This window comes from Sardina pilchardus, chromosome 1, assembly GCF_963854185.1.
Source record: "Sardina pilchardus chromosome 1, fSarPil1.1, whole genome shotgun sequence".
Taxonomy (NCBI): Eukaryota; Metazoa; Chordata; class Actinopteri; order Clupeiformes; family Clupeidae; genus Sardina; species Sardina pilchardus.
The window spans coordinates 24,121,983-24,135,425 of record NC_084994.1 but is presented as its reverse complement, the minus strand read 5'-3'; the positions used below and the strand labels follow the sequence as shown (position 1 = coordinate 24,135,425).

The 13,443-nt window shown below is 41.3% G+C and overlaps 1 protein-coding gene across 1 annotated transcript; it reads right to left on the bottom strand.

Moving 5' to 3' along the window:
* Positions 1 to 884: 884 nt before the first annotated feature.
* On the bottom strand, positions 885 to 13,305 carry LOC134086449 (zinc finger protein 850-like). The gene is made up of 4 exons (XM_062540029.1): positions 12,226 to 13,305; positions 2,105 to 3,433; positions 1,887 to 2,031; positions 885 to 904 (listed from the first exon to the last, which is right to left on the bottom strand). Exons 1-4 carry the CDS (start codon positions 13,303 to 13,305, stop codon positions 885 to 887), a joined length of 2,574 nt encoding a protein of 857 aa, XP_062396013.1.
* Between the last annotated feature and the right edge of the window lie 138 nt (positions 13,306 to 13,443).

The following is a 13,443-nucleotide window of genomic DNA, read 5'->3' as shown; positions in this document are numbered from 1 at the left end:
CCTTCTCGGACAATAAAGTTAATCTAATGTGATCTAAAGTGAGGTGAGGCCTGTTTGTAAATAGCTCGCATCGGTTAAGTCAGTCTTTGCACACAATTACGCCTGGAGACCACCCACAGAGACGTATAAATGCTCTCACATCTCAAACCTTCTCTCACACACACACACACACACACTGCCCATTTGTTGATCTCTTGCACACACGTCAACCTTATTTGCAGCACATGGATATGACTAAACATACTGATTTGTCTTCTTAACTGCACAAATCAATTTCACACCTGGCGTTGCACTGGCAAACAAAGGTGCACAACGGGTGCAATGGAATGCATAAACAGGCCCTGCATGCCTAATACCTGAGTGGGTTCGTAAAGGTATGCAAATGTCTGAAGAATTGTTATAATCCATATGGGCTCTCCTCTAAATGGATCCGCTGATGTACCTGGAAATTACACATCATTTAATGCCATTTAATAACAGAGGACTTTCAAGTTAAGTCAAGCCAAGTTTATTTACTGTGCAGTTCATACACAGAGGTCATTCAATGTGCTTTACATAAACACAAGCAAAACAGGAATAGCTATTAAAAGCACAGGACATATTGTCCAAACTGAAAACACAGATATGGTCTTATGTATCATTTAATAACAGAGGGCTTTCAAGTCAAGTCAAAGTTTATTTACATAGGCCTAGCACATTTCATACAGAGGTCATTCAATGTAACCTGACTTTCGCCAGATCCTGTAGTTCGCTGTCTGCTTCACACAAGGATCTGGGACTTCTCGATAGGAGATGTATTTCTGAAGGCGGGTCCTTGTAAAACATCCTCGCATGTGATTTGATAAACCACTTGCCTGTTATCTTGAATGACGTGCTAGGCTTCTTCAAGCTCTTGCCAAACCCGGTCGGAAGAAGAGTACAAACATCCTTGCCACCAATAAATGTCTTCAAAACTATTCTCTGTTAATCTTTTAAAGAATGAATACTCGATATATTCGACAAAACGGTTGAAATAGCAGAATCAATGTCAGCACAAGACTCCTCGCTGCGTGCCGCCATTGTTATTTGAATCAAACACTCGCTTCGGCGCTCCTGATTGGTTGCTCATTTTTTGAGCACTGGCAGGGGTTTGGATTGCCCTCGCGTCCAGACCCTTGTGTGGAGCACAGCGAAACGCCTCTGGTGGAGCATGGCGGAACTACACGGGTCTGGCGAGAGTCAGGCTACATTCAATGTGCTTCACATAAACAAAAGCAAACAGCAATATAAAAAACAATAAAAATCAGGTTATATGACCAAGTACACTTTGTTCTCTGCATTGATCCTATCCGTAAAAGTCACACACGGCACATACTGAACAGTCAGGTGAGGCACACACAGAAAAGCACAGAAGGGCAGTTGTCAAATATTTAAAAAGTATCTCCTCTAAATTGATCCTAGATGTACCTGGAAATTTCACATCATTTAATGACATTTAACAATAAAAGACTTTGCACTGAAGGACTACGGAGTATGGATTCTCTGTTGTGTATGGAGATGAGCTGCCTGAGTAAAAGTCTTTCCACAATCTGAACAGTGATAAGGCTTGATATACGCATGCTCTGATCTGGTCTTGGGAGAACTGCTTCGACTGAAGGACCGCATGTAGTGCACAGATACGGCCTCTGGTGAATCTTGAGTTGACCCACATCACTGAACGTCTTTTCACAGTCTGAGCATCTAAGGACTACCGAGTATGGATACTCTGGTGTCTCTTGAGAGTACTGCTTTGACTGAATGACTTACCACATGCCGGCACTGATATGGCTTTTCCCCTGTAGGAATCTTCAGGTGTGTCTTGAGATGAATGGTTTGATTGAAAGACTTACCACATGTAGTGCACAGATATGGCTTTTCCCCAGTATGGACCCTCTGGTGAATCTCGAGGTTACCTGAAGTTATAAAAGTCTTTCCACACTCTGAACACTGGTATGGCTTTTCTCCTGTATGCATCCTCTGGTGTGTCTTGAGATGAACAGTTTGATTGAAAGACTTACAACATGTAGTGCACAGATATGGCTTTTCCCCCAGCATGGGTCCTCTGGTGAATCTTGAATTGACTCACATAATTGAAAGTCTTTTGACAGTCTGAGCAGCTATATGGCTTTTCCCCAGTATGCCTCCTCTGGTGAACCTTGAGGTTACCTGAAGTTGTAAAAGTCTTTCCACAATTTGAGCAGTGATATGGCCTTTCTCCTGTATGCATCCTCTGGTGTGTCTTGAGGTAACTTAAATCTCTAAAAGTCTTTCCACACTCTGAACACTGGTATGGCTTTTCTCCAGTATGTGTTCTCTGATGGACAGTAAATGATGAGCTTGTTCTGAAAGACTTCTCACACTTTGAACACTGATACGGCATTTCTCCTGTATGGATCCTCTGATGTTTCTTGAAATTCGATTTGTCGGCAAAAGTCTTTCCACAATCTGAACACCAATGTGGCTTTTCTCCAGTATGGATCTTCAAGTGTGTATTTAGATGAAACAACCGAGCAAAAGTCTTTCCACAATCTGAACACTGATATGGCTTTTCTCCTGTATGGATCCTCTGATGAATCTTGAGGTTACCTGAAGTTACAAAAGTCTTTCCACAATCTGAACAGTTATGAGACTTTATCCCGGTATGGACTTTCTGGTGTCTCTTGAGATGAGACGACTGAGTAAAAGTCTTTCCACAATCTGAGCAGCGGTATGGTTTTTCTCCAGTATGCATCCTCTGGTGTACCTTTAAATCTTTGCTATTATTGAAAGACTTACCACATGTATTGCACAGATATGGCTTTTCCCCAGTATGCATCCTCTGGTGAATCTTGAGGCTACTTGAACTTGCAAAAGTTTTTCCACAATCTGAACACTGATATGGCTTTTCTCCAGTATGTGTTCTCTGGTGGACAGTAAGACTATAGCTTGTTCTGAAAGTCTTTTCACACTTTGAACACTGATATGGCATTTCTCCAGTATGGATCCTCTGATGTGACTTGAGACTCGATGCCAAGGCAAAAGTCTTTCCACAATCTGAACACAGATATGGCATTTCTCCTGTATGGATCCTCTGATGTGTCTTGAAATTCGATTTGTCGGCAAAAGTCTTTCCACAATCTGAACACTGATATGGCATTTCTCCTGTATGGATCCTCTGATGTTGCTTGAAATTCGAGTTGTCGGCAAAAGTCTTTCCACAATCTGAACACTGATATGGCATTTCTCCTGTATGGATCCTCTGATGTTTCTTCAAAGTTGATGCATGGGCAAAAGTCTTTCCACAATCTGAGCAGCGATATGGCTTTTCTCCAGTATGTGTTCGCTGATGGATAGTGAGTTGTGCACTGGTTTTGAAACCCTTTCCACATGTAGTACATCGACATGGCTTTTGCCCAGTATGCGTTGTCTGATGTGGGTTGAGATCGGACCCCCTCTTGAAACTCTTCCCATTTGTGATTCTTTCAACAGCTGTAATAAGAAAAAATGGTTAAGACATAGAATCTCTCATTCTTCCCCTATACAGCAATGAAAATGTTATCTTTCTCCACTAAAAGTGTCTAGCTAGAGAAGGTATGAGAATGTCAACACAGGCACGGATACATGAAGTCAAGAGCAGAGAACCATGTTCAAGATGGTAAAATGCATCCTATCATTTGAATATTCTCTACCTGTAATAAATATGAGATAATAACATCAAAACTTTATTTTTCTGATGCAAACTTTTAAGAATCAACCTTGTAGGAGGAGTCATCATGGTCATTTTCTCTGTACGGCACATTGTGTGAAGAATAGTTTTCTTGTTTTGGCAAGTAGCGGTATAATAAGAGGGGTCATGTATTGGAAGATAAGTTCCGACCATATTGCAGGATGTGACTGTCCTGTGTCTGCATGCCATAGCCAGTAACTCTGAAGAGATCTGAGGCACACTAATCATTATGATTAAAGCGCAAAAAAATCTCTTGTTTTCTAAGATCAGAGAGATTTATTTTATTTTCACTATGTAGTGTCTTACTGTGAAAAAACAGCAATAAATAACCTTTAAAGATCAAAACCTCTAAAGAATGTGTTTGTGTGATTTTAAACTATTGTGCTGTTGTGGGAAATATTCACACAAAATAATCGTCCTAATCGTAAAATCGTTTATTCTTCAGATCGTACCACCAAAATCTCTAATTGTAACATCCCTACTTGCCTTATCTCTAATTGTGACATCCCTACTTGCCTGTTTCACATTGGTGTCCTGTCGCAAAAATCTCTTATTTTCTAATGTCAATGTTGATAGGTATGGTTTGGACACATAATCGGGGGGCTATACCAAGTATGTAGTTTAGTCACAAACAAGTTAACTCAGTAAGGGGTAAACCTCCTCAGAGACGAGCTGTATGGCTTCATTCTCCTAATAAATCAATGCCACTCTTGTCATTGGAGGTTCACCACATAGAATGAGTTAAACTTACCCAGGTCACTAAACCATGTATTTGAAATATCCCCCTGAACATGTGTCCAAACCATACCTGTCAACATTGATCTTAGAAAATAAGAGAGATTTTTAGGAGACAGGAAACCAACGTGAAACAGCGTTGATATGGCAAGCAGGTCAAACTTGACAGTCCTATGAGCAGTAGTCGAGTTGAGGGGGGATGAGGGGGGATGGCATCCCCCTTTGGAATTGATATGGTCAAAATCATCCCCCCTCTGAAACGGCCATCCCCCTCCCCATCCCTGTATTTTTTTCAATCAATGTGGAAATATCACCACTATTTAATTTTCAACATTTAGCTTTTGCGCACATCGAGGCTAAAATAGCCTACTGTAGACGAGGGGCATGTTCTTCCTATTGTCACGGCAATCAGCGACATATGCATGCAGCCTTCTTTTACTGTCTATGCGCACAGCAGGTGCATTTCATTCATTCAGCAGCATCATGGCCAAGCGACAAGCAAAGTTGGATCTAAGGGTCGGGACGTTGACTTTATTAAGAGGACAAAAAGTAGATGAATTAGAAAGAGTAGCCTACATTTATACTCAAACCTGAAACGCCCAGTCTCCCTTGTTTGCTAAGTGAAGGTACCTATAGCCCGCTAGCGAGAGCTACAGTAGGTGTTCACTCCAGCTGTTTCTGAACAAACTTGCCATTAGAAAGGATAGGCTACCGTAGCGGCTCATGGCGAGCTAACGCAATGTTGTCCAACTTGTCATCTTGTTGAGAGTGTTGTATTGAATGCATGTAGAGTATCTGTTCAATAGCCAAATGCATGGGGTCACGTATGACTCACTACTATAAAAAGGGGAATGTCATGCTGTACTCCTCCTCACTCACACGAAAGGTAGTCTAGGCAAGACGCAGAGAACGGCTGTTTGCCGAACGCGTCCGTCTTGTAGGCTACATGCATTCAAGATAAATAAAAGAACGAGAATATATTCGAGAGTGCGTTTATCTTTCGTTAAACAGGTAGCCTAGGCAAAAATAATATGCTTTTGTTTTGCATTTTTAAGGGAGAACGTAAGACTGAGACTGAGCTACAAAAATTCCAACCAACATTGTTGTGTGGCAATTCAAGTTTCTATTCTAGCCTACTCTATGGTGGTAGAATTCCAGAGTGAAAGCAAAACTCTCAAGTTTTTTGTTGGTTCCATTTAACTTGGCTAGATAACAAGTCATTGTTGAATGCATTATTTAATTGATGTCTGGTTCACTATTTCAGATCTGATCAATTATAAACTTCCAAGTTATTTAGCATATTTAAGTGATAGGCCTAATGTTACTCTGAACTGGGATCAATTTTAGCAACTCGATGCAGACATGTGATCTAAAATGTTAATGACACATAAAATGTACATGAAATGGAAGAAATTTAGGATTTGCCGATGTCCAGCAGGTCACGCTATAAATGGACTAGAATACAGGAAATTGCATCTTAGAAATTCAAAATGTTCTGGGGGAGGACCCCCATACCCCCCGCAAGACTAGATGTGCATTTCAAAATCCACCATCCCCCCTGCCATTTTTTAACAACTCGACTACTGCCTACGAGGAACATATTCCCACAGTCGATAAGCAGCCATATTCCACACGGCAACACAAAACTAATTTCCAAGCCCTGGTTTTGTCAGTCAACAACTAATCAACAATAATCCAACATTAATCAACTATTAAAGTATACGGGCAATCGTTACTTTCAGCCCTTGTGTGTGTTAGAATTTGTGTGTCTCTTACTGGTCTCGGGCTGTTCTGCATCTCCATTGGTCTGCGTCTGCATGTCTGTTCCTCGCTGTCCTTGTGGTCTACAGCAGTCCACCAGCACCACTGATACTCTCTTCATCTGGGCCAGAGACACTGAATCTGTAGGGAACAGGTCAGTTTAGAATAAGACTACAGTGCAAATGTAGCAGGAATGTTGGGGTACTTTGGAGCATAAATACTACAAGAAACTGTTTGCGAAACACATTTGGTATTAATTTTATATTGATTATATTGAACTTCCTTCCTTATTGAACTAGCTTAACCAAAAGATGCACCGGATTGTTGGCCTGATTGGTTGAAGGACTATCCAAGCACACAGAGCCATTTGAACGATGCCCATCGATCACGTCTCTTGTGCAGTACTAATAGTGCAGCCTCCCCATACTACTGGTCCTAAAAGATTGGGCTTGGTATGGTGATAGTCTATGTTGGAGTACTTTGAAGCATAAACTTTGAAGCATAAACACTCGAGTACTTTGAAGCATAAACACTGGAAAAAACTGCTTGTGAAACCCATTTGGCATTAACCTTATATTGATAAACATTAATTTGGAATTGTTTTCAATGTAAAAAAAAAACATACCAAGAGCTTTCTCGCGAAATCATTCGATCAAGAGTTTGACTTATTTAACAAGACATCTTACCATAACAAATTTACTTGGCAAATGTGCTTGTTTTCTTGATAATTGTGTCTATTTCTATATTACATTTCAAATACATGGTTGTGTTAACAGGAGGCCCTGATGTCAAGGACAGGAGAGAAGTTCAACAGACAACAAATAACGTTACGTGCAATGCTTTAAGTATTCCCACAGAATCTCACATAAAGAATGCTAATAAAAACCCCTCCATGGGGGTATTCCAAGTATGTGGTTTGGTGGTTTAGCATACTTGGAGTAACCCCTGGTTTTCTAATGCAAACATTTAAGCATCTTACTTGTAGCAGAGGAGTAATCATGATCATATTCTCCAGCATCAGAATCCTTATCCTCTGTAATTTCCATCGCTGTGAATTCCTCCTCTCTACAGTAATTGTCCAATACACTCTCATCTTCCAATTTACTGGTCAAACTATGTTTAAGCAGGACATAATCAAGATCATCTTCTTTGATATCCTTCTTCATTGGTGGTTCTGTCAAGTCAGACTTAAAGTTATGCTGTGCCAAATAAATCTTCTCAAACGTCCCTTCAGTGTAAAGATAACAAAACGTATGTATCTAACCAAGAAACAGTATAGTTGTCCTTATGGTTAACATACACCTACACCCTACTTCCACAGTGACCACCACTCTCTGCTATACAACCTTTATCTGAACTGTTGGCATCCTGGAGTCCAATCAGCTGCAAGAATACCATATTTGCATTTCAAATGATGATGACAAATCATCATTGGTTGGACAGTCATGACAATACTCAGGTGGGCATGTCCATGGATTAACCTGCCCAAAGTGCACAAAGGAGTGTATGGGAGAGGGGTGGAGGTGTGAACTGATTGGTGATGGGGGTAGGAGTCTACAGGTGGGGGATGGGGGGTGTGGAGGTGTGAACTGATTAGTGATGGGGGTAACGCCTACCTTACACTGGCAAGATTTGGGAAAGATTCTTGAAAGACAGTAGTCTTTTGAGTAAAGTTTGAATGAGGGGCATTAGTGAAAAGACTACAATCTTTGAAGAATCTTTCCCAAATCTTATCAGTGTAAGGTAGGCTTAAGAGACTACAGCCCGGGAGGAATGGAGTAGTTGGTGGCGGTAATGCACCAAGTTGGATGCCAACCGCCATTAAAAACAAAAGAAGAAGAAGAAGAAGAAGGAATGGAGTTGTGTGAACTGAACTTTCAAAGTAACACTTCCAAAGGGATTTCTCCCAATCGTCATGTCCTTGTGGCTTGGCAGATTTGCTGTGGCCATGAAAACTCACACCTGCCTAGTATGGTGCCGTTGGCTCTACGTTCCTCTAAAGCCTACTGTACACTGATAAGGTGCCTCTCATGTAAAGTTTATACGTCCTCCCTCCCTCCTCAGGCCTCGATCCTCACTGATCTACATAAAGAATGATGGGGCGGCAACAACGATATCCCTTCGTCTATCTTTCTTCATGTAGATCAGTGAGGATTGAGGAGCGAGGGAGGACGTATAAACTTTACATGAGAGGCACCCATAGACTTTGACAAGATTTGGGAAAGATTCTTGAAAGATTGTAGTCTTTTGAGTAAAGCTTGAATGAGTGCATTAGACTACAATCGTTCAGGAATTTTTTCCCAAATCTGGTCAAAGTCTGTCAGTGTAAGTAGGCTTAAGGAATATCAACTGGTACAGCAGCCCAAACTCTTCTTAGAGCTCTTCCTCTCCCAACACAACCTGACATACCTACGTTGCACTTACATGCATAATAAGATTGATCTGGTCAGCCTAACTTATAATGTGCAACTTTCTCCAGGTGGGTTATAATTAGGGTTTATGTATTTTTTATCTCATATTATTATTATCTTTTTGCCCTTTGGAAAGAGATACAGAAGTATAAAACAACTCAAAGAACAGACTGAAGAACCGCTACTTCTCATTAGCTCACCCTCATGGAACAGTGGACCTCAGCTGCAATACTCAATGCACGTGCAAGATCTAACGAGCACCATGTCTCCCTTGTGCAGTGAACTGTCTTCCCTCTCCATCATTAAACCTATTTTAAATGTATTGATTATTTGCTTTTTCGCTGTGTTTTTATTGCACTGTTTACCATGTACAGGTGCTGGTCATGGGGCAGCCATGGCCTACTGGTTAGGGCTTCGGGCTTGTATCTTGAGGGTTGCTGGTTCGATCCCTGACCAGTCCACGGCTGAAGTGCCCTTGAGCAAGGCACCTAACCCCTCACTGCTCCCCGAGCGCCGCTGGTTGGGCAGGCAGGTCACTGCTCTGGGTTGTGTGATTCACCTCACTGTGTGTTCACTGTGTGCTGTGTGTTCACTAATTCGGTTAAATTGGGTTAAATGCAGAGAACTGAATTTCCCTCACGGGATCAAAAAAGTATATATTCTATTCTATTCTATTCTATATAATTAGAATATCATGAAAAAGTTGATTTATTTCAGAAAATTCAGTAGGCTATCTCAGAAAATTAGAATATTGTGAAAAGGTTCAATATTGAAGACACCTGGTGCCATACTCTGATGAGCTAATTAACTATAAACATAGTTGTTTATGGTCTCTCAGTCTAGTTCTGTAGGCTACACAATCATGGGGAAGACTGCTGACTTGAAAGTTGTTCAAAAGACAGCCATTGACACCTTGCACAAGGAGGGCAAGCCACAAAAGGTCACTACTAAAGAGGTCGGCTGTTCACAGAGCTCTGTGTCCAAGCAAATTAATAGAGAGGCGAAGGGAAGGAAAAGATGTGGTCAGACATAAATATTTTCTATTTATGATATTCTAATTATACCAGCACATGTCTGCACCTTTTCGGGTGTAGCAACCCTGATTTCAATGCACAGGTACCTGTACACTGACAATAAAGGCTATCGAGCTATCTAACCTAATGAATCATTTGAAATTGAAATTAAAAGCCTTTTTTTTGTCATTATACACAGTGCAATGAGATTTAAAGAGCATCTCCTTAAAAGTGCACACAGTTAGCAAAATATAAAAGACTATATAGGCTAATAATAAAAACATATAAATGCACAGCAAGTAACACAAACAGACAGACATAATGGTCAGTGCAATATTGTCAGTGCAATTTACTTCAGTGCATATTTGCATTGAGTATGGGGGCAGCTTTGGGGAGGAAGCTATCCCTGAGTCTGTTTGTTCTCGCCCGTACGGACCTGAAGCGCCTGCCAAAGGGAAACAGGGTAAAGAGCTGAAAACCATTTAATAGACCTCTGAAGTTCGCCTACAAAAAGGACCCAAAGCTGCCATCTTTGCCCATATAAGGAGATCCGGGAGTTAATCGAAGCTGACTGCCTATGAAGTTGCATTGTAAGTTAGCTCTGGGGTAGCAAAGATCAAAGTGTGCCGTCTTCACCTACCAAAGATCACAGTATCCACTCGAAGGCAGAGGACAGAAGCACAGAACTTTGTATTGCAAAACGTCTGCATTTCCAATTTCTTCTTCCCCACAAGAGTTTAACAGGTGCAATAATTAAAAATCCCTATGCTATTTTCCCATTAGAAAAAAACTCCAGATACCGGATCTCCTTATTAGGGCAAAGATGGTAGCTTTTTTTGTAGGCCAACTTCAGAGGTCTATGAGAATGACTAAAGAGTGAAGGAGGGAATATCATGTGTCTGGTCACACGTCAGGTGGAGACAGTTCAACCTGCAGAAACTCCACAAAGGAGGGTGAGGTGGGAATGGAGGTGTCAATTGATCACTGATGGGGGTAATAGAGGATGGGGGTTGAAGGATGGGGGTAGTAGAGGATGGTGGGGGTAATAGAGGATGGGGGTTGGAGGTGTGAACTGTTGCAGTTGCTCCGGGGACAATGTAACCCCTGTAATAGTTGTATATGTAACCCCTGTAATATAGTTGACATAAGCAAGTCACTTCGGACAAAAGTGTCTGCTAAGTGTAATGTAATGTAAAGACAGGACCTTTACTTTGTGGAACCGGGATGTCCACCTCTGTAGTGGAATACCTTTTGTTGATCTCTTGCACACACGTCAACCTTATTTGCAGCACATGGATATGACTAAACATACTGATTTGTCTTCTTAACTGCACGAATCAATTTCACACCTGGCGTTGCACTGGCAAACAGGTGTACAACTCGTGCAATGGAATGCATAAATAGGCCCTGCATGCCTCATACCTGAGTGTGTTCGTAAAGGTATGCAAATGTCTGAAGAATTGTTATAATCCATAAACAGGCCTGCCTAATACCTGAGTGGGTTCGTAAAGGTATGCAATGGTCTGAAGAACTGGCAATAACACTTTTATCATACCATGGGAGTGTTGGCTGCAGAGACATTTGAAGCCGCACCAGAATTTGCACGTATGTCATTGTTGTGCTGTGTGTGTGTGTGTGTGTGTGAAATGTGAACAAGCAGGTGCAGAAACCTCACAGACAGCATGAGACTAAACCACTGGCATCTCATGAGATATGACACCTTTAAAAACTGAGAACACAGATATGGTCTCTCCTCTAAATGGATCCTCTGATGAACCTGGAAATTACACATCATTTTAATGCCATTTAATAACAGAAGACTTTCAAGTTAAGTCAAGCCAAATGTATTTATACTGTGCAGTTCATACACGGAGGTCATTCAATGTGCTTTACATAAACACAAGCAAAACAGGAATAGCTATTAAAAGCACAGGACATATTGTCCAAACTGAATGGTCTTATGTATCTGGAAATGGCGCATCATTTAATAACAGAGGACTTTCAAGTCAAGTCAAAGTTTATTTACATATAGGCCTAGCACATTTCATACAGAGGTCATTCAATGTGCTTCACATAAACAAAAGCAAACAACAATATAAAAAACAGTAAAAATCAGGTTATATGACCAAGTACACTTTGTTCTCTGCATTGATCCTATCCGTGAAAGTCACACAGCACATACTGAACGGTCAGGTGAGGCACACACAGAAAAGCACAGAAGGGCAGTTGTCAAATATTTAAAAAGTATCTCCTCTAAATTGATCCTAGATGTACCTGGAAATTTCACATCATTTAATGACATTTAACAATAAAAGACTTTGCACTGAAGGACTACGGAGTATGGATTCTCTGTTGTGTATGGAGATGAGCTGCCTGAGTAAAAGTCTTTCCACAATCTGAACAGTGATAAGGCTTGATGCGCATCCTCTGATCTGGTCTTGGGAGAACTGCTTCGACTGAAGGACCGCATGTAGTGCACAGATACGGCCTCTGGTGAATCTTGAGTTGACCCACATCACTGAACGTCTTTTCACAGTCTGAGCACCACTAAGGACTACCGAGTATGGATACTCTGGTGTATCTTGAGATGATGTCCTTGACTGAAAGTCTTTCCACACTCTGAACACTGATATGGCTTTTCTCCAGTATGTGTTCTCTGATGTATCTTGAGATGAGATCCGTGACTGAAAGTCTTTCCACACTCTGAACAATGATATGGCTTTTCTCCAGTATGTGTTCTCTGGTGTATCTTGAGATAAGTTCCGTGACTGAAAGTCTTTCCACACTCTGAACAATGATATGGCTTTTCTCCAGTATGTGTTCTCTGGTGTATCTTGAGTTGAGATCTGTGACTGAAAGTCTTTCCACACTCTGAACAATGATATGGCTTTTCTCCAGTATGTGTTCTCTGGTGTATCTTGAGATTACCCAACTGAGTAAAAGTCTTTCCACAATCTGAGCACGGATATGGCTTTTCTCCAGTATGTGTTCTCTGGTGTATCTTGAGATGAGGTCCGTTACTGAAAGTTTTTCCACACTCTGAACAATGATATGGCTTTTCTCCAGTATGTGTTCTCTGGTGTATCTTGAGATGAGCCGACTTAGTAAAAGTCTTTCCACAATCTGAGCAGCGATATGGCTTTTCTCCAGTATGTGTTCTCTGGTGTGCATGTAGAGCGGTCGACACAGCAAAAGTCTTTCCACATACTGAGCAGTGATATGGCTTTTCTCCAGTATGTATCCTCTGGTGTATCTTAAGAGAACTGCTCTGATTGAATGACTTACCACATGTTGTGCACCGATATGGCTTTTCTCCAGTATGGATCCTCTGGTGTATCTTAAGAGAACTGCTCTGATTGAATGACTTACCACATGTAGTGCACCGATATGGCTTTTCTCCAGTATGGATCTTCAGGTGTGCATGTAGAGAGGACGACACAGCAAAAGTCTTTCCACAATCTGAGCAGTGATATGGCTTTTCTTCTGTATGCATCCTCTGGTGTACAATGAGATGACTGCTTTGACTGAATGACTTACCACATGTTGTGCACCGATATGGCTTTTCCCCAGTATGTGTTCTCTGGTGTGTCTTGAGATGACTGCTTCGACTGAAAGTCTTTCCACAGTCTGAGCAGCTGTATGGCTTTTCCCCAGTATGCATCCTCTGGTGAACTTTGAGGTGACTTAAATGTATAAAAGTCTTTCCACACTCTGAACACTGATTTGGCTTTTCTCCAGTATGTGTTCTCTGGTGGACAATAAGACATGAGCTTGTTCTGAAAGACTTTCCACAATCTGA

Coding starts and splice junctions, on each gene's coding strand:
- LOC134086449 (XM_062540029.1), bottom strand. CDS start 13,305: ATGCATACTGGGGAAAAGCCATACAGCTGCTCAGACTGTGGAAAGACT. Junction 3,434..12,225: donor GTCAAGGACATCATCTCAAG/ATACACCAGAGT, acceptor TCCGATCTCAAC/CCACATCAGACAACGCATAC. Junction 905..1,886: donor CCATACTGGGGAAAAGCCAT/ATCTGTGCACTA, acceptor TCTTCTTCCGAC/CGGGTTTGGCAAGAGCTTGA.